The following is a 24,014-nucleotide window of genomic DNA, read 5'->3' as shown; positions in this document are numbered from 1 at the left end:
AAATCTTGTTAATCCTTGAACGCAATGTGGGTTACAGAGACATTTTGTTTCATGAACTTCGCGGCTTTTTCAGCTGGAATATTTCATAGCGGCAGTTGGCTGCTCCACCGGGAGGGGGCGGTGACGTAACCGAACAATTCAAACTGTTCAAGAAGAAGAAGAAGAAGCGGCGCCATTTTTGCGCTGCGGTGAGTTTAGCTGTGAACATGTCCGGCATGTCTTCGGTCCAGCATCTCAGAGAGTTCATCAGCGAGCGGCTGGCTGCCGCCGCGGAGGAAATCTTCTCGGTCTTCCAGAGAACCGTCGCCCAGTACGAGGAGGAGCTGGACCGCCAGCGCAGGCTGCTGGACGGCGCCTGGAGACCGGAGGTTCGGCTGGACCGGACGGGTGAGGGGTTCTGGCGCGCATCGCTCTAAACTCGCATATTGATGAGAAAACGGAGTGAAATATGACCGAACAGGAAACTTTTATACATATTCGTAACATTATCTTGTTTATTAACCATGTAAGGCCTAAAACGGAGGGTTTTATTTCGCAGATGAATTGAAATAAAAACGGTTTTTACAGCTTTATTGAGACACACAAGTCGGACATTTTACAGTGTCTGATGAAAATGTTCTCCACTAATGGTTTGCAATTCCCCGCTTTTTCTTTTAACACCATAATGTGATCTCACCGGGATGCATTTTAATTTCTGAGCCTGCTAATATCTGCCCCCCCGCTGTGTGTTGTCCTGTTGATATGAACCCAGAAGCTCAGAGAACAGGAGTGATTATGTAGAAAAGGTCAAATCCCTCTTAACCTTTTATTTCTCCATGTTGGCGGAGGGAGGCAACTTTTGGCAGAATGGATTTTGAGCTTTCTGATATTTGCATGCCCTGCCATATTCCTAAAATATTGATATGAAACTCCTAGCTGCTCTACATAATCTGTTCTCTGAGCTACTGGTATAAGTTTCATATCAACAGGACAAGACGGGATGCAGATATTAGCAGGCTCAGAAATTAAAATTTATCCCCTCCTATATTAATAGGATAATTAATACAGAATCTACAAAACAGAACAACAGAGCAATTAAACAGAAAAAGATCTTGTATTTTAAAAAATACAGAAAAACAACAAAGAAAAAAGTAAGACTTAGAATTTTAAGAAGTTTTGGACTCGATATGTATGAGACATCATCAGAACTGAAGATGATTGGGACCGAATGCCTGGAGTGGAAAAACATTTCTGGGTGTTTAATTTACCTGTTTATGTTAGAAGTAGAAAAAATAGTCAGTAAAATCATAGAATCAGTTGATGTTCATTAACTATGAAGCTGTTTTAAGTGAGACAAACTACTTTAGTCTAATAATTTTCAAATGAAATCATGTTTATTAAGCACTTAGTGTTGGAAACACAGCAGGTTCTGCTGTTAAACTGTAACCAGCTGCTCAGTAAAAATCTAAATCCTTCCACCATGAAGACGATGTGGAGCTTCATCCTCAGAGCTGGTTGGTGATCTGGTGGAGCCAGAGCCTCTGCTGAGACAGAAAGTCTTTAGGTTTTCTAATCCCTCTTTCATCTTCATCTGCTTAGACTGAAAAAATATGTTGAAGATAAAACAATGATGAAGGAGTTATAACAGCCTCACAATATCAAAGTGTCTTTGTCAAACTGAGCTTAATTAAAACCAGGTTAAGTTTATGAAGAAAACTAGATCAAGTCGCAACAAACAGCCTCCATACAGTTAGAACATGAAGCTGAATGATTGTTATAGTAAGAATCATAAAGGTCACAATAAAATTGATAAAGTAATTATTTCTGAAACCAACGTAACTTTGTCTATATCTTTACTGTTTATAATTAAATGAAGATAATTAGCATTTTGAAGCAAACTTCCCAGCAGCTAGCAACACGTTAGCAGCCTTCTCTGTTCCCACACTGGCTGAAATCCACAGGTTTGTATTTTCTGAACAATATATATTTAATAAACCTCCAGCTCCAGAGCAGTGCTGCTGCCGTGTCTTCCTGCCTGTTCTGAACTTCGGTAGAAGCAGATAGTTCTGCATGTACAATCTTGTGTTTGCATTACTGCTAATATGTTTTTGTTTATGACATCATCATCATATGATTCCTCAGTCAACATGTTAACTCTCTTCATGCCAGTCTGTTGGGCTTCATTTCCACATTTCTCTCACTTACATTTCCTCCCCATCTGCCTGCACTTTACATGTTCGCTATAGTTCAACTTTTGGGATTATACTTTTCATGTTTGGTCCTGCAGCTTGAACACATTAAAAACTTTTTAAACCATGTTACATTTCACTGTCACTTTTCTGACCCAATTCTTTTCTGAATTGTTTGTTATCCTCCTCAATAAAGAGATGAGATTTACTCCCTTGGTTACATCGTTTAGCGTCACTCGTAATCAGGAAGTAACTCTGTAAACAAGAACAACAATCTGAGAAGAGCTGGAGATGAAATCTCTGCTTTATGTGAGATCAGGAGGAAAGTAAACATGGAACAGATTTTAAAAAGTTTTTACAGCGATGTCTGATAAAGATATTCTGTTTGGACATTTTCTCACATTTGGAATATTCTGTTAAAATAAACTCAAATGTTATTAAAAATGATCAGAAAGCTCAGGGTTTTGGGGAAGGACTGTAATTTCTTCACTCATGTCAGCACAAGGTCTAAAGTACGACACCAAGATCAGGCCGGCTGTGAATCCTTTGAGGGAGGCTAAGATAGCATTTAGCCTTTCACCCTCAGCGTCTACATTAGTGTTAAAGATAATGACTGTCCATTTTCCCTGCAGACCTTTCTCACTATTTCCTCCAGAAGCAAGAAGAGATTCCTGCTGAGCTGCAGACCAGAAACCAGAAGATGGATCCCAATGTGGCCCAAAAGGAACCAGAAGGTTCGGAGGCGAAAGAAAACCAGGAAGCACCAGAAACTTTCCAGATTAAAGAAGAACAAAATGAACCAGAAGCTCCACAAGTTAAAGAGGAGCATGAAGAGCTCTGCGCCAATCTGGAGGAAGAGAACCTGGTTCTGATGCCGATGGCGGCTTCCTCTCATGAAGAAAGTTTGAACACTGAACCAGAGCCGGACCAGAACCAGCTTCAGCCTGACAGCCAACCAGAAACACAAGATCAGAATGAAAACTTGACTAACGACTCTGGATCATCTGGAAATGCAGAACTGGAACTGAAAAATGATCAGAGCACAGCTGATGAGGAGAAGTTGTCTCTGAAATGTGACGTTTGTGGAAAATTATTCTCCAGAGCTTCTAATTTACGTTCTCATTCCAGAGTTCACACTGGAAAGGAACCGTATTCCTGTAAAGTCTGCAAGAAAACCTTCCGAGAGAAGTATAACATGCTGAGCCACATGAGGACGCACACGGACGAGAAACCGTATTCCTGTAAAACCTGCGGCCGAAATTTCCGCTTTAGAAGCAGCTTCATGGTCCACATGAGGACCCACACAGGGGAGAAGCCATACTTCTGCCAGACCTGCGGAAAAAGGTTTCCCGAACTGCAATCACTCAAGAAGCACATGATGATCCACACCGGCGAGAAACCGCATTCCTGTAGAACCTGTGAGAGAGGCTTCAGCAGCCGCAGCCACCTGGTGCGCCACATGCAGGTTCACTCTGCAGACCGGCCGTACCAATGTCAAACCTGCGGGAAAGGCTACGGCTGCAGCAGCCATTTCCGCAGGCACATGATGAGCCACACGGGCGAGAGACCGTTCGCCTGCACCACATGCGGCTTGCGCTTCATGCGCAGCAGCAACCTGAAACGGCACATGAGGAACCACTCCGAAGACAGGCCGCACTTCTGCAAAACCTGCGGTAAGACGTTCTCCCTGCGGTCGGCGCTGTCCAAGCACATGCTGATCCACACGAGAGCCAGGCCTCACGCGTGCAACACGTGTGGAAAACGATTCATGAAAACGTTTCATCTGAGGCGCCACTTGAAGACTCACGTGGCTCCAAAGCATCTTTTGGAAGGAACCAATCAGTGATCAGCTCCTGCTCTGGCTGCAGACCAGATTCAGCTCATCAGGTCGACACGCTGGACTTCAACTAAAAGAGTTTCAGAGACATTTGATTTTGAAAGTCAGGATTTTCTGCGCCAACATAACGGATGGATGTTCTTATTAAAGACTCGCTTCATCATTTTTCTACTGTTTGAAATGATAGAAAAGAAGGAAAGTTACTGGTTTAAAACTTCTGGTGGAATCAGGATTTTTTTGTCAAATAAATAGGAAATTATTTTGTCCTTATCTCTTATATTTAGATTGAATATGAGCGTGCATGTTTTATATGAATTGTAAATTCAACAGAATATTTTTTGTTATTAGGCACAACTTTGTTTAAACAGTTTCTTAATACTTGAATCCATCTATCATTTAGCTCAGGGAGAATGTGATAATACATAAAACATAGACATATTAATATGTCTAGATGGATATTGATGTATAGATGGACAGTAAAGTGTATTAGCACCACTGGGACTCTTGACTTATTTCTCACTATTGTGACTTTTTACCCTCTGGATGTTGGCGACGGATCAGGAATCTTTTTCCTGCTCGTGGAAAAATCCTGCCAAAAAATAAACATTAAAGCATTTCCCATCTTATTTTATTATCCATTGGAACATGAATTATCATTTAACAGTAATAAATTTACATTATCACTATTTTTGAATTTTTCATTTTAATTGTATTGTTTTTAGTAGATTCCTTTTATGTTTCTTTTCCCCTCATTTTTAGTTATGCTATATTTATTCAACATCATTTTTGACTTGCATTTTTCATATTCTGTATTCATTCAGTATTTTATTTTTAAATACACTGATTTGTTTTATAATATTTTCTCTTTGCAGATTTCTCTTTATAGCTTGTTCTCATTGGTTTTGTTAGGTGGTGATTCAGAATCAGCTTCAACATCAAGAACTGAACTGTGCTGGGAATGAAGAGACATGAATAAGAAAATACAATTGGAAATAAAATAAAAATATATGTATAATATATATTATTATTATATTATAATATTTAATTATTATAATATATTTTATATTTATAAAAATAAAATGGAAAATGACTGAAGTGATACTGTTAATACAGCTGAAAATGATCAATATTAACTCATATTAACTGTAACAAGTTGTGAAAATTCTTAATTGTAATTATTTGTAAACAATATGTGATATCACTTACCTCATCGAGCTAGTTGTCTATTTTAATGTTTATTTCCAATTTTGGCATCAGTTTCAGTCAAATATATAAATAACTTGTATAAATAAGTTATTTATATAAATAACTTGTGTGACAATCTGTCAAATGCTTTTTGCCATTTTTATGCTGACGATTTAATAATATACTGCTATTCTGCATCACTATCGCAGGCCAGACAGTATCTGCAGTCTGCTTTTAATGTAGTTCAAACACGTTTACAAACTGAAGTTGGTTTTGAATGTGGACAAGACAAAAGCAATGATTTTCTCACATTCTAGAAAAATACCAGAAACTTCCCTATTGCTGACCACTGCTGCTGGAGCACAAATCGAGTTTGTCAGTAATTATAAATATCTTGGTTTTATTCTAGATAATGAACTCTCTTTTAAAAATCACATAGCAAATCTACTACGGACATTGAAAATGAAAATTGGGTTTTATTATCGGATCTTGTTTTACACTCAAAGCTGGAAGAAAATTGGTAGCAGCGACATTCCTGCCACTTTTGGATTATGGAGATGTTTTATATATGAATGCTTCGACCAAATGTCTTCAATCATTAAATACTGTGTATCATTGCGCTTTAAGATTTATAACCGGTAGCAGACGTCTGACACATCATTGTGATTTGTACGCAAAAGCTGATTGGCTCCTTTAAGTGAACGGAGAAACAATCATTTAATGATCCTGATGTATAAATCTTTACTCGGTCTAACCCCAGCATATTTATCCACTCTCCTGTCAGTTCTCGTTCTCTTCACTCCAGTAACTTTATTCTTCTGCATGTTCCACGTTTTGAACTGAAACAGTGAAACAGGCATTCAGTGTTTTGCCCCACAGCCTGGAATCAGCTGCAGTCTGAACTTAAGATGTCGGAAATGATTTCACTGGACTTATTTTGAGCCGTTCTTAAAGATAGGCAACAAGATTCTATGAAACAGTGTCATTGTTTTTAAATTGTTTTTATTGTTTTATACTTGTGCATATGTATTAATTGTTTTTATCTTGTAACCAGGTTGCTATGTATTGCAAATTTTTGCCCAGGTCCCTCTTGAAAATGAGATCTAGATCTGAACGGGGTTTACCTGATTAAATAAAGGAAACAAAAAAAATAAAAAATAAAATAAAGGTGCAGAACCGAAAACCTCAGCAGTTCCTTTCCAAGACAGCAGGGGGCGATGACCGCGTGCGTAAGACGCGATGTGGTCACGTGACGTCAACAGCTAGCAGTTAGCTTCCACTGTAGCGGTGTGAGTTTAGCTGTGAACATGTCCGGCATGTCTTCGGTCCAGCATCTCAGAGAGTTCATCAGCGAGCGGCTGGCTGCCGCCGCGGAGGAAATCTTCTCGGTCTTCCAGAGAACCGTCGCCCAGTACGAGGAGGAGCTGGACCGCCAGCGCAGGCTGCTGGACGGCGCCTGGAGACCGGACAGCGGCTTCCAGAGAGCAGGTCAGGAGGACCGCGGAGGGCCTGCGGGCTGCAGGGTCCGGGCTCGGTTCTGACCCAGGGTGTGTCCAGGCAGAGCTTCGCTTCCTGCATGTTCTGACTTTAGTCCGGTTCTGATGTTCATTGGACCTGCAGAACCGAGAGATCAGAGTGAAGCTGTGGACCCGCTCCTTTTCAGTGAGCCGGTGGAGTAGAAAACAACCTGGGCAAATAAATACAAAACATGCAGTGCGCAACATAAATAAGTACACCCCATTCAAAAAGTAAGATTTGAATCAAAATCTTAATAAATACAAGAAGAATTCTCTCTATTTTCTCAATTTTGACTTTAGAGACTAGTTTAACTGGTTTAACTGGTTTAGATCCCAGTGTGACCTGTTATCTCCACCCTCTGATCTGAGACAGCAGGGAGGTTCTGTCTTCACCCAGGAGGGAACAGTGACCCGGTTCATCTTTTAGCTAAAATGATTCTGAAGAACAGATTTTTTTATAAATCCAGTAAAAAACAACAGATTCTTACTGAATGAGTGAAATAACAGATGGTGGGTGGAGTTATTTTCTCAGTAGGAAACTGCTGTTAGAAAACCGGATTGTCTTCATGCCGATCATTAACTCCTTTCCATAGGAATTAAATGAGACAATTCTCAGTCTGGATTACTTTGGAAAATATTAAAATTAGTTAGACTTAATTTTTAAAGATAAAAATGTTTGACTTTGTAGTAAATTACATCTTTTGTCTTTGATTTAGGAAACAGAACTTAAGTTTTAATTTGACCTAAAATAAACACCCTTAATTATTGCACTTTTTAAACTTTATCTCCTTTTCATTAAACTGTCTGTCCATCCATCCATCCATCCATCCATCCATCCATCCATCCATCATCCATCCATACATCCATCCATCATCCATCCATACATCCATGTAAGCTACAAACCACTCTTACAACTGTAAAGTTCGAACCAAAAATTAACGTTCACTAATAAAATATCAACTCTGATTCAAAAACTATACCCGTGTTCAAATACAATAGAACAAATTCATAATTTCATATCAATTGAAAATAATGGCTCATCAGATTAGATTCCATATTTTTCTAGTAGTTTTATATTTTGGGTCTAAAATACATTTTCCTGTTGCAATAATCAGTAAATCAATTAATGATGATAATTTGAAACAGGCTCAATAATTTCCATTTACATGATTTATTGTTTTTCTCTCTTTCTAGCAGAAACTGGATGAAAAAAGTCTCCCGTCTTTCTGGTGTTTTGGTCTCAACCAGCCCGTTTTGAAGGACAGTTTTGTTTAGAAATGTAATAATTCATTTTATTTATTTCTGTTGTTTTGTTTATTTATTTTGGACACTTATAATGTCTCCCAGTTCCAGTGTTAAACTTTATAAATTAAAGTTTATTAATCTTTGAGAATGTGTTATTTTGTTATTATCATTACTTTAAAATGATCTTAAAACAATATCGCGATAACTTCTGGGAGGATTTATCGTCCAGGATCATTTGTTATTGTGACAGGTCTGTATATGTGTGATATTTGAGGTAATAGTCAAACATCAGGAAGGTTCTGGTTCCGACCTGGTTGAGCGGTCAGAATCTGAACTCTGCTCTGATGCGCCTCGTCGTCTCTCTCCAGACCCGCCGCTGCAGCCGTTTCCGTACATGGACGAGCAGAACCTCCAGATCCAGAACCGCAGCCCGGTCCTGGAGGAACCAGAACCTCTACAGGTCAAAGAGGAAGACGAGGAGCTGCGCATCAGCCCGGAGGAAGAGCAGCCGGTTCTGAAGCAGGAGGCCGACACGCTCTCTGCGGCTTTGGCTTACGAAGGACCCGGAACCGAACCGGAACCGGGCCGGGACCGCTTTCCGCCAGCCGAGAGCCACGACCGGCCCAAACGCTTCGAACCGGCCGGGAAGCCGGATCAGAACCACAGCAGGGCTGAGCGATCCAGCTGGACTCAGAAGTGTGACGTTTGCGGCAAAGCGTTCAACAAAGCGTCGGAGCTGCGCGCGCATTACCGCATCCACACCGGGGAGAAACCGTTCTGCTGCCCCACCTGTCAGAAAGCCTTCACCTTCAAGTCCAACCTGCGGGTCCACCTGCGCACGCACACCAACGAGGCGCCGTTCTCCTGCCAGACCTGCGGCAAGCTCTTCAAGCACCGCAGCAGCCTGATGGTGCACTGCCGCAGCCACACCGGGGAGAGACCGTACGCCTGTGCCGCCTGCGGGAAGCGATTCACAGACAAGTCCTCGCTCAAGCAACACTCGGTCACACACACGGGCCACAGGATGTACTCGTGTGCGCTGTGTGGGCGGGGCTTCAATAGGAGCAGCTACCTGCTGCAGCACATGAAGGTTCACACGCCAGAGAGTTTCTCAACATGAGTTAGAGTCAGGAGGAACTCAAAACCGCTCCAGGAATCGTGCTTACTCAGCAAACCTTCCCCATCTCATCTCAGTTTAAATATCTTCCTACAGGCTTATTTTCCAAAATGTTACATTTAGCTGATAAGTGTCTAAGTTCACCTTTTGTTCTCCCAGTGTTTTATAAGCCTGGCGGGTTTCCAGGCTCAACTTGCCTAATCATCGTTTATTTATTCTAAATAAGTTTTTATACACCAGTAAGCTACGTTTATAGCTGACGAAATGATGCGTCCCTCCACCTCTCTGTTGAGCTCATGTTGTCATTTCCAAATCATGACGTCTACTCAAGATGCGCCTCATCATTTTTGTAACTTTTCACAATTTTTACCGGCCCTAGCGCCTGTACTGCCAAGCTTAGCATGTTTTCTGGGGGAAACTCGTCTCCTGTCTCTGTGAGAATTTATGAAGAACGAATCAGAGAGACCGAATTTTTGGTTTAAATCAGTTTTTGGTTTCCTTCTCACTTACTTAGCCACTTATTTTCAAAAAGGGGTTTTTATTTCAGTCATCCCTGTGAGTTGTATGACAGAGTGTTTGGGTGAGGATATGAGAATTTGTGTTTAACTACAAGAATGTAGTTATAATGTCAGCAGAATAAAGAAAAATGTCTTAAAATTACTGGAAAAAAGTTGTTTTATTGAGAAAAAGTTACAATAGTTACCAGGATTGGTTGTTGCTCAGTGGTTTCAAAGTCCTGGTGGTGATAATAATCTGATGCTCATGTGTTCAAAAATTATTTAGTTGACTGTAAAATTGATACCAAAGTATAACTTCATAAGATGTTCAATATTTCTCGTTTTAATTTTTGGTTATTTTTTGTGTTGTCATAAATTACAACTTGATTTTTCTAATATTACAACTTTATTCTGGTAATATTAATGCTTTATTCTTGTCTAATTAACAGAAATCATTTTGGTTATTTAGCTTGTCTTAAGAGAAAAAAATAGGGGTTAATTTTTCAACATTTTATTCAATCATTCATTTATAAATGTCAATTTCAAAGTATTAGATAATTAGATATATAACTCAAAGAATTTAGTTTGTACCACAACATTTACCTTGCTAACTAAATATTTAGCTCTAAGCTAAATATTTGTTCAACATTTTGCTTGCTAAAAAATGACTTCAATCAATCAATCAATCAAATTTTATTTGTTTAGCACATTTCAGCAGCAAGGCATTTCAAAGAGCTTTACATCATTACAAACACAGAAACACAATGCAATATAGAATCAATAATCAAAACACAGCATTAAGTCAAGTTAAATTTGTAATTGATTACGTTTCAAATACAATCCTAAACAGGTGGGACTTGATAACTTATATTTATTACTAATTACATTTAGCTTCAAACTTGGTAATTAGCTTGCTAGGTAAGTATTTAGCTCCACGCTGAATATTTAATTTGATTTAGCTTGCTAAATAAATTTGACTAAATATTTAATTCGAAGCCAAATATTTCACCTGGATATAGCTCCATAACTAAATAGTTACATTGTTTACTAAAATATTTAGCTTGAAGCTTGATAATCAGCTCGCTGACATTTAGACTGATAGCTTCATTTATTGAAGCTTTAAAGGCTTAGAAATAATTTGCTTAGAAATGGATGAACAACAGTTTCTTATATTTACATGTAGAAAAGGAATCAAACAGAAAACCTTTGGAGTCATAACTGACTAAAGTAAAGAGCACAGAACAATGAATAGAAAAGTCAAACTTTTATTGTGAAATGAGTGAGTAAAGTTTTCCAGAAACATGTTTTCAGCCGACAAACTGAAACTAAAAGCAAAAAGAAGCCAAAGTTTCTCTAAAACCATAAATGATCAGTTATAGTTGAGAACTTTGTGTAAAACAAAAGAGTTCCTGTTTGTAAAGTTACACATTCAAAATAAACGGCATTAGTTTGAGTTACTATCCTGTCATAACAAAAATAGATTCTGTTAGCAAGGTAAATATTTTGTTTCTAAATAAATATTGAACATGTTTAACTAGCAAACGAACAAAAAACAAGAAGCCAAAGCTTCATTAAAATCATAAATTAGCAGCAAAAACGGAGAACTATCAGCGACACGTCCAGCGTGTCGTTAAAACGTCAGAACGGTTCTTCCCGCTCCAGCAGACTCGGTTCCGACCCAGATCCAGATCTCAGCGGAGCCGTTTTTCTTTCCCAAACTCTTTCTTCAGTGTCTGGGTCCAGCTCCAGGTGGGATCCAGGCAGAACTTCTTGTCGCTCTCAGTGGTGACTCTGCAGGAGAACAACATGCAGGAGGTTCAGAACCGGACCGGCTGGCAGAACACACAGCTTCTGGGTCAGAACCGGACCAGCTGACCGCCCAACACCAGAACAAAGTTCATACTTTGGTATTTATGCATCTTTAAAAGCCACTTCACAGTCTGGTCTGTGAGCCCAGAATGTCGTTTTGATGCTAATTTATTATATTTATTGTTTTCAGTGACTGTTTCAGTAATTTATTAAAGTTGTGGTGAACTCACATGACAGATCTGACTTTGCAGTGAATCGGAGAGTTCTTCATCTCCTTCACTTTCCCTATGGGAATCGGCGTGTTGCCGTTGCCTTGGCAACAGGCACCACGTATCACGCCCGGACCGACTGGAGCTGCGAACAAAACCAGAACTTCAGCACCAACAACAGATTGACAGCTGAAGCAGAGAGACAGAGGAGAGGAGGAGGAGATTCTCCATCAGTGGAGAGTAGTAGGAGAAAGTTTCTGACCTGCAGAGCTGGACCGCAGGGAGCAGAGGAGAGCCAGGAGGCAGAGGCTCAGCTGGATCTTCATGGTTCCGGAGGTTCTGGAAGTGTGCCGGACCGGACCGGCCGGCTCCGTTTATATGTTCAGCAGCAGCTGTTCTCAGAAAGCAGCGGCTGCTCTTCCTCCTCTTCCTCCTCTGGATTCCCTGACGGATACCGAGTAGAGATTCACAGAACAGCTGTGAGGAAGTGAAACTAAGGGAAAAGTGCTGAAACACACATTTCACCACCAAACACAGAAATACCTTTAAAATCCTTTTTCACTGCAGAGTGAGAAATAAAAATCTTCTTAGAAGATCGATCCCTGAAACTGTTCCAGAAAGTTTCATAGAAAACATTTTCCTGTCAGTCTGCAAACTCTCAGCCCAGCTAGTCAGACCTGACGTTCACCACGCATTGTCTGAACGTTCACTGCGATTATTTATTTATTTGTTTATCTTTTTAGAAAAAGTCTGCATCTCTGAATGTTGTATTAAAGCTGTGTGGGGGACATTTATATAAAATGCGGTTAGAAAACATCAATACCGCAGGTAGACACTAGGCGGCGCTTTGTCCTTTCCTCTCCATTCAAATAATGGTTTTATGTCCGATTTTCTAATTCTCTTTTCTGCATAATGTGCATTGCATTTATTCTAGCGTTAGGTAAACGTATCTTGAAGGGGAATATTTCTTAAATAAAAGAAGTATTTTTATTTGTTGTTCTGTTCTGTCAGATCGAACTGACGGCTGTATCTGTCAGACAAGTATACAGTCATCACCATATGATTTTATTTAATCAGCAACACAGAGTCATGACGTAGATCGTCATACATTTTGTTATTATAGTGGCTGCTAATTTGTTCCACTTTATTGTTCAACAAGCTGCAGTATTTATTTTTTTTGACGTTTATTAACTTGGCTCTTCGCTGACGCGTTTCTGTCCCACGATATGCTCTTGTGCATCTCTTAGTGAATTAAAGAAGTACTTACAAAATCCACACAAAGTCTGGCGAACTACGAACTTTATTTTTCCTTGAGCAAATATTACAAAGGATTCTTTAATCTTGCACAGCATTCCACATGAAACGGTCCAAAAACCGTGTAGAGCAGAAAACGCCACATTCAATTTTCTTTCTCAACTAACGTGACACAGAACTTTTCACAAATGTTCAATTATGTCCATTAGGTGGCGCTTTTCTACGAAAACATACTAAAATGGAATTTTATTAAGAAAATGTCTAAATATGCAAAAGACATACACAACAATAAACAATGTCACAAACTGACATTTTTGGCTCTTACAGTTATTAACAGTATTAACATCCTGACTCAGGTTAACTAGTCAGAGCAGCAGGGAGGCCATTTTTACAGCGGCAGCTTTAAATACTGTTAAACATAAACAATACATGCATATCTGTCCAGTTATCAGTGAAAACTGTGTATTGAATCCTACTGTCACATCTTGAGTTTTCTACTTCTGACAATTATATAATGTTTCTGTTATAATGTTGTACAGAAGAAAAGGCAACCAGATCAAATTGTTTCTGTTTGGCAGCTTCCGCATTCAGGGAAACGTGGCTCGGTCGTTTCCGGTTTATTGAAAATGTCATTTTCCACTCAGTGTTTGCAGAACCAAGGTAACAGTTAATGATGAACATCAAGCCCCAACAAGTAGCTGGAGAAAAGTTTTAAGATGTTCGCCTCGTTCACAGAAACAAGGTGAGTTTTACTTTCTTTAAACTTGTGGCTAACATTAGCTTTAGCTTATGCTAGTAGGCAATATTCTCGGACATTTTTCTTGTAAAAATGTGCTGTTTAAGTATCTAAACATTTTAATCCATTCCAACTGACAATGTTTTTATCTTATTTTCAAGTATATTATGTGTTTATTGTCGTTAGTGTCAGAGACCAAGTAACGGGCAGATTACGGTTCGGGCCTTTTGCTTCTGGACCAGGAGGAAACACAACAAGCCCAGAGCTTAACGGTACAGCAGAGTTTGAGTTCAGCGGACAGTTCAGGTCCAAAGTTGTGGTGCTTAAGGTCTCTGTGTTATTTTATTTTATTACCGTTGCATGTTTCTTGAGCTCAGACAGGACGGTGTTTCCAGGCGGGGCAGTAGCTCGGCTGTCCGGCTCCGGTCTGCTCTCTCCTTCCCATAAACTCTTTCAGGCTGAACACTGAAGTGATTCCTTGGAAATAACCTGGAGGCTCCTGAGTGACGTGAAGGCTGCAAACTTTGCTATTAGCTTCAACTGGTAACAACGAATATTTACAAGCCACCATCTTCTTAATTCAGGATCGCTTGGAAATCCATGAAACCCTAAAAGCTCATTATATTAGGAAGACAGCAATGTTCATAGTATTGTTTTATTTGCGTCTGAAATACGACTTTGTCTTTTCTAGCTGTCATGGTAACTCAAAGCGGAAACAAGAAAGCCACATTTCACTAATGCGGATGTGACGTCAGCACCGTACACGCACACAGAGCCCATTCTGACAGCGTGTGATGATCTGATAGAACAGCGGCGCTTTTTGTGTATGTCGTGGTTTGTCTGGTTCTTAAAGACAACATGGCGGAAGTGGCGCCATGTTTAAAACTTCTCAGCTTTGATACGTTGTGTGCGGCTGGAAGGTTTTTCAGTGGGAAAAGTTATCACTGATTCCCAGTGGAATACAGGACCACAGCTTCCTGTAACACTGTGGTCAACATAACTCAACATCAAAATGAAACGCCATTAAAGTCCGGAGAATGTTGGCTGCAAACATCTAGCAAATATTCTGCCAATGTTCGCCCAACGTCATCCGGACGTTTAATGACGTAATCTGCTTACGTTCAGGGGCTCCGCACATTCTAACTGGGAAACTAAGCTACAAGCTTATTTATCTGTATATTTTATGTTTATTTTATTATTTATTTGATAAGGAAAAAAAACAGATAAAGACAACCCGATGGCTGCGTGTTCATAGCTAATTCACAAAACCCTCCAAAGACCATTAACAGTTTGTTTAAATGGAAAGTTAAGATAAAAATATAATAAAATTAACAAAATAATAATGTGATTAAGACTTCTGAATCAAAAACAATAAAATATTTAAAAATGAGCACATTTCTGGTTCATCTTTCGTAAATTCATAAGTCTTGAAATTGATATTTTAAAGTCAGTTATGGTCTTATGAGAAATTTCTTTTAAAGTATTGTGTTACATTTTTTAATGAAATTAATCACCCTGCCTGACAGATATTTATTTTTCATCATTTTACTGTGTTTACTGTTGATCTTAACTTCTCGTTTGAACCAAAGGCCTCCTGGCGGGTAGAGAACAGATTCATACGCTGAACTTTTCCATATTTTGTCATTTTACAACCAGAAGCATAAATATATTTCAATGGGATTTAATGTTTGGAACTTAATTTTATGTTTGTGGTTGTGATGTTAATGGGGTGTGAATACTTTTGCAAACTGTATTTCTCTTCTATCTCTCTCTACCAAAAAACTATCAAATAAAAATAAAATAAATAGTGAATCTCTTCATTAACATTAAACTTGAAGATTTGCAGAAACATTTGGACGTCAGGTGTTTAATTCATAAATATGAACAATTGAGCCCAGCTGTCACTTCTTCCACTGACCTGAACTGCAGGAAGTGAAACTGCTGCGGCTTTTAAGAGAAAGAATGAATCTGCTGAGAACGTTCAGCTTTAGTTCGAAGAAAAACTTAATGCCAACTAAACCTACAGGAAAACGTCTTTCATCAGAGGAAATAAATGTTTTATTTTTCACTCTGCAGCACTTTCAACGTTTTTATATAATCAAAGTTTGTAGCTTTAATAAGTTTTTATTCTTTAATCGGGAACAAATGATAATTCCTGAGCTTCTGAATGAAAATCAGTTTGTGTTTTTATTGTCAGAGTTTCACTTCTCCCTCCGGTTCACAGAAGAAACCTGCCGTGTTTGTCTGGTTCCAGTGGCAGCAGATCCGGGTTTAAAACGGAAAACAGAAATGAGGGAAACCTCGTCTTCCTCATTTTAAAGAGACCGGGTCAGAACTTTTCCTCCTGGTTGATACTGGGAACGCAGATCTTCAGAGAACCCGATGAGGTAACTTCCTGTCTGGCAGTCACATGATCAGCTCAGGTGGAAGTCTTCACAGGTCTGAGGAGTTAACTAAAACTAACAAAATAACTCAAACTGAAACAAATAAAAACAGTAATTAATGGAAAGAAACAATAACTAACTGGAATTAAATTGTGCATTTGTAAAACTAAAACAAACTGAAATGATTGATATATCTTTTGTTTTCATGCATATTAGTTTATTTATTGGCCTTTAGAACTGATGTGATTTTTTTCAGAAACAAGTCGACAGCCATTTAACGCTTCGTTTGATCCTAAATTTGACCCAACCTGAAACTAAATGATTTTATTCTCCAGGCCTTTGAAAACTTCCTTCTGCCTCGTCGTATAATACGAGGTCTGCAGCTCCAGATAGTTAGTTATGTGGATCGCCTCGATGCGGGTAAATCCTCAAGATTATAAGAGAAGTCTTTTTACAGAGATGATACGGATCATATCCTAAATAAACGAGTATTTTTCTTGAGATGCCTCGACTTTACCAGCCCATTTAGGGCGCTAGCTCCTCTTTGTGATCAATTTTGCTTGGTTTTGAACCGGAGAAATCCATTTCCAGACCTCCATCTGAATTTCACGCGTCATTCGTGTCTGAAACCCAGCAATAGCAAAGCTAACTTTTAGCTTAGCATTTTAGCCAACATTAAAAGTGTTTAGCTAACTTAGCCTATAAATTACCTGGCTGTTTTGTAAACTTTCAGTGGAATTAAGTTCAACATCTGTGTTGCAGTTTTGGTTGAAAACTGTTAATTCTTTAAGTAGTTTGACATTTATTTTCATGCTCTTATTTTGAAGTCTGTTTCTTTTTGATAGTTTGGTTTCTGGTAAATAACTGATGACGGTACAATAAGTCGGGTTCGATAAAACAACACAAAAGACAGAGGAAAGGAGGTTTTATTTTGAAGAGAGTCAGAATGCATCATAGCTTTTAATCATCTGCACACAAACAGGAAGTGACCCAAACAGGAAGTGACCCAAATCAGAAGCTTTGACCCAGACTCTGAGAAGGTTCTGACCGTTCAGACAGAAACTCACCGGTCAACTCGTCACATCTGGTTTCACATAAAATCACATCTGTAATGTTTCTGCTGCGACACTAACAAATAAAAAACCTTTTTCTTTACTTTGGTCATAAAGGAGGCTGATCAGATTCAGCCAAAAACTGTTGATGATTAAAGGAATGATTCAACAATTCAGGAATCGGCTTCATAAAATCACCAGGGCCTCATTATCCTCAGACAATAAGCTAACACAAAATAAAGAAAATAAAGGATGTGAAAACCTCAATGTAAATAATCATGTTGCTCAGTTTGTGTCTCATAAAGATGAAACTCATCGTCTGAATGCATCTATTTATTCTCACTAGAGAGAAACCAGGGCTGATCAAACAGTTTGATTATTGAAGGTGATCAGGTGTGGAGACAATCCCAGGTATATCAGTAGCTGCATCAAGGTGAGCCGCTACCTGAGGAGCTTTGGCTCTGATGGAGAACATGGAGCCATTGATCAGAGATCAGATTGATCTGCTGGTTTCTGAGCGTTTAGATTCATCCAGACTGATCATCCTGGAGCTCTGAGCAGAACTTAAAGCAGGTACCGGTACCGGTACCGGTCCAGCTGCAGCCGTCCTCCAGTGGAGCCGCCCGCTTTGTGAATGCGCCTTATGGACAGAAATCATCTGGACCCTGTAAATGTATCTTCTGCTCATGATTCCTGGATTCAGAAGAAACGTTTAAATCCCGGCTGATCGCTCTGCTGCTCTGAGATCTTTAGGGTTCATTTGGAAATTTATCTTTCATTGTTATTTTTGTGAAGTGAAAGCACCTTTTAAATAAAATATATAATAACTATTATAAATACTATTCTGCTACAAACAAGGCCGTTGCCATGGTAACTGCTTCCCGCGGCGGCAGACCTCCGGGTTTTTATACTAATTCACATTAAGATGTTTTTATGGAGGCGACGGCGGAGCAGCAGCTGCTCTGTTTCCACATATTGGGATTTCTAAAGGAAAGGTGAGCAGGTATTTTTCTAAATATTTCCGTACGCCAAGTTTTAGTGTGAAAACGGCTCCGTGTTTGATACATGAGGCCCCTGAACTGCTGGTTCTCAGCGTTTGGATTAAAAATCAGTTTAAATGAAAACATGAGATATTTATGTTCACCTGATGTGGAAAAATTACAGTTAGGTTACACCTGCTAGTTGTATTGCTATATGTTTATTCTAAGTTCTGTATATTCCCGCCAAGTTAAAGCTGTTTGGGTTACATGCACAAGGTTGGACGTTGTTTTTCCCCAGCTGCATGGGAACCAGTCTGATTCCCAGGCTTTGGATCCCTTTGTACAAAACTCATGTGCTTTTCATCCAGACCTGCTTCATTACTGATTGTCCTACAAGCTCTCTGTATTGTGCACAATATATGAATAAACCTGACTGAGTGATTTCACCTGAACAGTGCTTGGAAATAGTTTTTTTTTCCACGACAGTTTGGTGCTGTGACCCGGATCCCTCGACTGGACATCCGAGGACGTCGACGAACAGCGTTAAGGCGCCGACCTGGACTAAACTCCAGCCTCAGAGCTCGATTTAAGAGAGGAGGGCTGTTGGTCGGCTCCACGGCTCCAGCGCTGGGATCAACGAACTCAAAACTACTGTTATCAGGTGGGAAACTCACTCAGGCTAATAAATTTAATTTTGCAAATTCTAAATAATTAAATCTAAAATAGTTAAGGATCCGATAAACCTTTCACCCTGGGGAATAGAGATTGACGGTGTTAACAGGAAACGTTGGGTTAAAATCCCACGGGGAAAATAAAAAGTAAAAAAAAAAGAGAAAACAACGGATGGGAGAGAGTCCCTCCTGAATTGTTTGAGTTTCAGTCTCAAACGGAAGAAAAAAGGGAACCACGGGTTTCTAGGCTGAGGGTCCTAGTTAAAGACCTTATTGGTGAATAAGGCAGGTATTTTTTAAGTTTTGGTTTTCTAAATTAGGGGAACTAAACCTTTAGAGAATCCTAAAGACCTTTATCGGAAATAAAGACCCTCTTAAAGGAGTAAGAGGCAGAGCGACCACAAAGCTGATTTGTTGGATTCTGCGAAGATGTTTGCAGTCTAAAGAGGAAATCCCACCCAATTCAAGAAGAACGGGTCTACGTGGTTCCAGGACGCAATCTCCTCCTCAGGGTGAATTGTTTGACTATATGATAACAAAATATGGAGAAAAAAGTGTGTATGGAGTGCATGAATGGATAAAATGTGGTGTTTTCCCTGCGGGTGGTTCATTGAAACTCTGTTTTGAAAAAAGTACAAAGAGAAATAGAAAATAGAGAACGTACTTTAAGAGACAAAAAACAGATAGAGACTAGGAGTCTTGTTGATCTTGAAAAACATAAAGAGAGTTTGGAATGCTGGATGAAAGAACGAGACTGTAGGGAAAGGAGGAAAAATGCTAAACAAATGGCTGGATGTGAGGATGATTCTGGGAAAATAGCAGGGGCGACATGACAACGCTTCTATTTCTATGATTAAATCTGAAAATGTTTCTGCTTCTGTGGCTGCTTCTAAAACAAAGGGAGTTAAACCCCCACCTTACAATTCTTCTTCTTCTTCTCTTTCCACACGTCTGTACCTGGACTTGAGTGCTCTCTCTGTGTTGGATCCGAACTTCGTCGCCTACCCGGTTCCACGACCACGACAAGCGGTACCTGCACCCACTGCTGGGGTCCCTCAACCTTCAGCACGGCCTATATCAGCAACAACAACGGCTGCAGCAGCGGCAGCAGCAGGTCTTCTGCGGAGGAGACAGACATTCTTGTGCCTAAGGATGAAGAACTGTTCAGTGATGAAGAGGATGAAGAAATGGCACGTCCAATACAAGTTTTCAACAAAAAAGGTGGAAAAAAGGATAAGAAAGAGGATGATCTCCTACCTACCCGACGTAATCTCAGATCCAGAGACAAGAACAAAGGACAATCTTCGAAGCTAAGTGTGGATCCTGAGTTAAATACAACCATGGTTGAAGTTATGGGAGCCGATGGACCAGATCTTGTCTTCCGATCTTGGACTACCCAGGACATTGAGGACGCTGGAAAAAATCTAACTGATCCCCTTCATTCTGGAACTGTGTTTGCTGATCAGCTCGGTGAATTCTGCCGTGAATTTCGGCCTACTGGAGCAGAACTGCGGAGACTTCTGGCCTAGAAAATTTAAACCCACTGATTTAGCAAAAATTCACTCCTCTTTGCCAAAACCTGAGGACCGATTAAAGAACATTGACTGGAATAACACAGACAATGACAATTATAAAATAATGCTCACTGGACTTATGGATGCCATAAAGACTACATTTCCTGTCCGAATAAACATGACCTCCATCTATACATGCAAACAACGACCGGATGAGACAACTGATGACTTCATTCATCGCCTTATGGACACCGTTGCAACATACGGAGGCCATGCCAGGCCAGACTCCTTCAACAATCAAGCTCCACCTGGCCCTTGGGAAAGTATTACCTGTGACGCCATAATTAAAGGATTGCTTCCAGACATCTCAAAGGAACTGAAACAGAGCTACGTGGGTTGGGCTGAGCAACCTCGTTTAGAAGATATCAGACATTATGCCAGACATGCACAGCAGCAAGTGGACAACCGCACCAGGGAGCAAAAGGACAAAGTGGAAAAAGAACTTCATTTGGCTGCTGTTACAATGTACTATGATCAATCAAGGAGAGGAAGAGGACAACCCAGAGGACGAGGACAATCCAGGGGACGAAGCCGTGGACGGCGAGGCCGAGGACGAGGCTACACCCCTCACAACAGAGATGCTGATGTTTGTCACAATTGCGGAGAGCCTGGGCATTACCGTCAGCACTGTCCCAGGAATTACAGGAACATGGCGGATTGACTAGAGGGGGCGTGCGAGGACGGAGCGGCTCAGGGGGTGCACTCAACCGAGGGTAACGTAACACACACACACACACACACACATACAGGTATATAAGGTATAGCCTGCCTTTTTCGCCAAACAGGCCCGACGGTGGTTTAGCTGGACTACCCTTTCCCAAGTAGCTAGAGCAATGGGAGGTGGCTTAAAACACTGCAAAAAATCTGAAAAAATTTTAGCTCACTTTAGGTTTCAGATAGCAGCTACACAGCCTTTCTTTCAGCAGCCTGACAACATGGTGGCTTATATGGACATCAGCAAATGTGGTTTATGAGAACAAAACAAAGTATTGTGAGAACTTTAAAGGGACAACTACGTCATATTTAAAAACCTGCTGATTAGCATAAATACACAACCTGACAGCACAAAGCATTAACAGAACATATTTTATTAGGTAAATATGACCAAATAATTCAATTATTTTTCTTTAAAAAATAAAAGTAAGCCTCAAATTGAAATTACCAAAAGAAAAACAATCTAATTTAAGTGCCTCAACAAAACGTACACAAAAGTAAAATAAGGGCTTTAGGGTGCAGACTGTTGCCAAATATTCTGAATATAAATAAATAAGTAAAAGAATGTTAAATTAAAATTCTGCCACCTTTTCGAATAATTTTTATGCTGGACAACAGAAAAATGCCTCACCATTAGGAAAACGCTTTTCTGCCTATCAACACAAATACATTTAAACAGCCTCTAAGTCATGGGACTTTACAGATAATATTGTTTGATAGGCAACAACAACAAAAAAAATGTTTTAGTAGCATGAACAAAATGGAACACTTTTGAACAAATGATTACTTCACATAAAATCTAGAGCCTTTTCTTTTGTGCCTGCCTCGTAGCAGTTATTCCACGGTTTCTCACAAAGTCCCTGATATTTTGTGCTGTTCTTTGAGCCAGCACAGGACCTTCCACCAACTTGCAGTGTTTGCACTCATTTTTAGTGGCAAGTTTTCCTTTACCTATGTGAGCTTTAAAATGCCTCATAACAGCAGAAACCTCAGCACTTGACCATGGTTTTTTTGGTTGTCTTCTTGGTGCAGCAGAGGAAGTCTCTGAAGGGAAAAAAGTAAAGAGAAAAATGATTAAAACAGTTTATTAAAACAAAAAATGAAAAACATTCAAGATGGCTGCTGGCCAAGCATGTTTGTAAGTTTCTCTACTAATCAACTAACTGAGAAAGTGGACAAAAATTTGGAATACAATGCTTCAAAAATGTGAAATTACTGGAAATTGGGTGGAGAAGAAGGACAATGAGAAATGTCCAAGCAGAAACAAAAGCAATCTCCCAAATGGAGGCATGTGGACAAAAAACAAGTTGTTTCAGTTTAGTTTTATTTCATGCTTGTGCTCAATAAAGAGCTTATTTATTGTTGAACTCCATGTCTTCCTGTCTTTGGTATGGCTCAAAGAGCCGGTCGTAACACTCTTCACTAGGTTGGCACATGTCTCAAGCAAATGGCATATAGTTTGAGGTCATCTAGACTGCATGGCCTTTAAGCATGAACTAGTTAATATGGTCAGCGCAGTAGAATTATGCTTTAACTAAATGTAGCTAGGATCAAAACACAGACTCATAAGAAAACTTGACTTGCCTTCAACAGGAGGGACAGTTTCCTCTGCTGTCGATGACACTGCTCCCACTAAGACAAACAACAAAAGTTTAAAAAACAAAAAACAGATAGACAAAAAGTTATAGCATCTTTGGATTCAAGTAACATACACAAATCATCCATATTCTTGCTTTGCTCAGGTTCCACAGGTTCCACAGGTTCCACGGGTTCCTCAGGTTCCACAGGTTCCTCAGGTTCCACAGATTCCATGGTTTCCACGGGTTCCTCAGGTTCCACAGAATCGCAGTCATCCAAGTCACTTAAATCTTCCTTTTCTTCATCCTCACTTAGTTCTATTTCATCTGAAAGGCATTATTAGAATACAAATGAGTGCCATACATAAAATTATATCTAAGCATTACCAAAATGAGGCTTAAAACACATTTTGTATTTATTAGTATTTTCTAACAGAGAATCCCTACTGTAATATTTTCCAATAATAATCATTTATTTAAATCCACCAGTTTTACGAATGTTGATTATGTCAGACAAGTCCTACTAATGGAAATAAGATCACAAAAAAAATTCAGCAATAACCTTCGATTTCGATGTCATCAAGGGATTTTCCTTGCAGGGTGGATACGTGTCCTTTCTCCATGGACAAAAGAAGCTTAGAAATCTTTGCCAGTTGTGTTGTTGGCACAGGTAAGCGATAAAATTCCCTGTGGACACGAATATCATGTCCCAGGAAGTCAGCCACCTGGTCAATTTCATTATTTTTGAGATTGAGGACTTGTGACAATGTGGCAACATGCTTCCTGAGTTGCGTGGACCTGAGGAACTCGGGATGCTTCGCCCCACATTGGCTTCCATAAACACACAAACAGTCTTGGCCCCTGTAGTGACTTTGAGATCTTGGTCGGGCAAAAAGAAAGATGTTTGTGGAGCAAACACCACATTGCTCTCTTTTGCTGACCAGCAGAGTCAGAGCATCCACCACATCTGGAGAAAGGAGAACCGCAACTTTTCGACCTCTTTTTCCAATTATTTCAACACGACTGAAGTAGCTACAGAGCCTTTTTTCAACCTTGGACAATCCAGCAGCAACATCTTCATGGAGCTTGGAGTCATCTCTCTGCTGGAAACCTCTGAGACGCATCTTTGAGACTTCTCCAGCTCGTCTTCGATTGAACACAATGACCTGTGCAAGAGTAACTTTTGCAAGTTCTGCATAATTCTGGGGGCTGACCTCTTCTTTCAAGTTAGAAAATGCATTTTCTCCAGATTTCTTAAGGTACCTATGAAGACTCTGAACATCTTCTGTGAATGGTAAGGTTAATGGCTTATTATATTTGGCATGACTCAGAGTGTTCAAGGCAGTATGTGACACTAACTCAGACCACTTGGATGTATACAGCTTTTTGAAAGTGTCTGTTGACTTAATCAGTTCTTCATCTTCTGCCATGAGCGCTCGGCAATGGATAATGTCACTGATTTTCTGTAGTGTATGTCCCAGTTTTAGT

The 24,014-nt window shown here is 39.8% G+C and overlaps 4 protein-coding genes across 4 annotated transcripts in view; 2 read left to right on the top strand and 2 right to left on the bottom strand.

Annotated features, from left to right (window-relative positions):
- The first annotated feature begins 42 nt into the window (after window positions 1-42).
- On the top strand, window positions 43-9,729 carry LOC116719220 (zinc finger protein 45-like). Its single transcript, XM_032561701.1, has 3 exons — window positions 43-192; window positions 6,485-6,678; window positions 8,321-9,729. The coding sequence occupies exons 2-3, from the start codon at window positions 6,498-6,500 to the stop codon at window positions 9,070-9,072; spliced, it is 933 nt and encodes a 310-aa protein (XP_032417592.1). The 5' UTR covers window positions 43-192; window positions 6,485-6,497; the 3' UTR covers window positions 9,073-9,729.
- LOC116719213 (zinc finger protein OZF-like) lies at window positions 183-4,691 on the top strand. Its single transcript, XM_032561688.1, has 2 exons — window positions 183-387; window positions 2,801-4,691. Exons 1-2 carry the CDS (start codon window positions 207-209, stop codon window positions 4,012-4,014), a joined length of 1,395 nt encoding a protein of 464 aa, XP_032417579.1. The 5' UTR covers window positions 183-206; the 3' UTR covers window positions 4,015-4,691.
- Window positions 9,730-16,866: 7,137 nt separating the features above from the next.
- The window catches only part of LOC116719228 (interleukin-17C-like), a 28,626-nt gene continuing 21,478 nt past the window's right edge, over window positions 16,867-24,014 (bottom strand). Inside the window, exon 4 of the mRNA XM_032561711.1 lies at window positions 16,867-18,154. The gene's annotated coding sequence lies outside the window, so the exon portion shown is untranslated. The remainder of the gene's footprint in view (window positions 18,155-24,014) is intronic.
- On the bottom strand, window positions 21,939-23,378 carry LOC116718648 (probable serine/threonine-protein kinase kinX). The gene is made up of 4 exons (XM_032560814.1): window positions 23,089-23,378; window positions 22,662-22,853; window positions 22,530-22,581; window positions 21,939-21,993 (listed from the first exon to the last, which is right to left on the bottom strand). The coding sequence occupies exons 1-4, from the start codon at window positions 23,147-23,149 to the stop codon at window positions 21,939-21,941; spliced, it is 360 nt and encodes a 119-aa protein (XP_032416705.1). The 5' UTR covers window positions 23,150-23,378.

Source organism: Xiphophorus hellerii, chromosome 4 (assembly GCF_003331165.1).
Source record: "Xiphophorus hellerii strain 12219 chromosome 4, Xiphophorus_hellerii-4.1, whole genome shotgun sequence".
Lineage (NCBI taxonomy): Eukaryota > Metazoa > Chordata > Actinopteri > Cyprinodontiformes > Poeciliidae > Xiphophorus > Xiphophorus hellerii.
This window is presented reverse-complemented; position numbering and strand designations above follow the sequence as displayed.

Coding starts and splice junctions, on each gene's coding strand:
- LOC116719213 (XM_032561688.1), top strand. CDS start 207: ATGTCCGGCATGTCTTCGGTCCAGCATCTCAGAGAGTTCATCAGCGAG. Junction 388..2,800: donor GGTTCGGCTGGACCGGACGG/GTGAGGGGTTCT, acceptor TTTTCCCTGCAG/ACCTTTCTCACTATTTCCTC.
- LOC116718648 (XM_032560814.1), bottom strand. CDS start 23,149: ATGGAGAAAGGACACGTATCCACCCTGCAAGGAAAATCCCTTGATGAC. Junction 22,854..23,088: donor TGATGACATCGAAATCGAAG/GTTATTGCTGAA, acceptor AATGCCTTTCAG/ATGAAATAGAACTAAGTGAG. Junction 22,582..22,661: donor CAAGAATATGGATGATTTGT/GTATGTTACTTG, acceptor TGTTTGTCTTAG/TGGGAGCAGTGTCATCGACA.
- LOC116719220 (XM_032561701.1), top strand. CDS start 6,498: ATGTCCGGCATGTCTTCGGTCCAGCATCTCAGAGAGTTCATCAGCGAG. Junction 6,679..8,320: donor CAGCGGCTTCCAGAGAGCAG/GTCAGGAGGACC, acceptor GTCTCTCTCCAG/ACCCGCCGCTGCAGCCGTTT.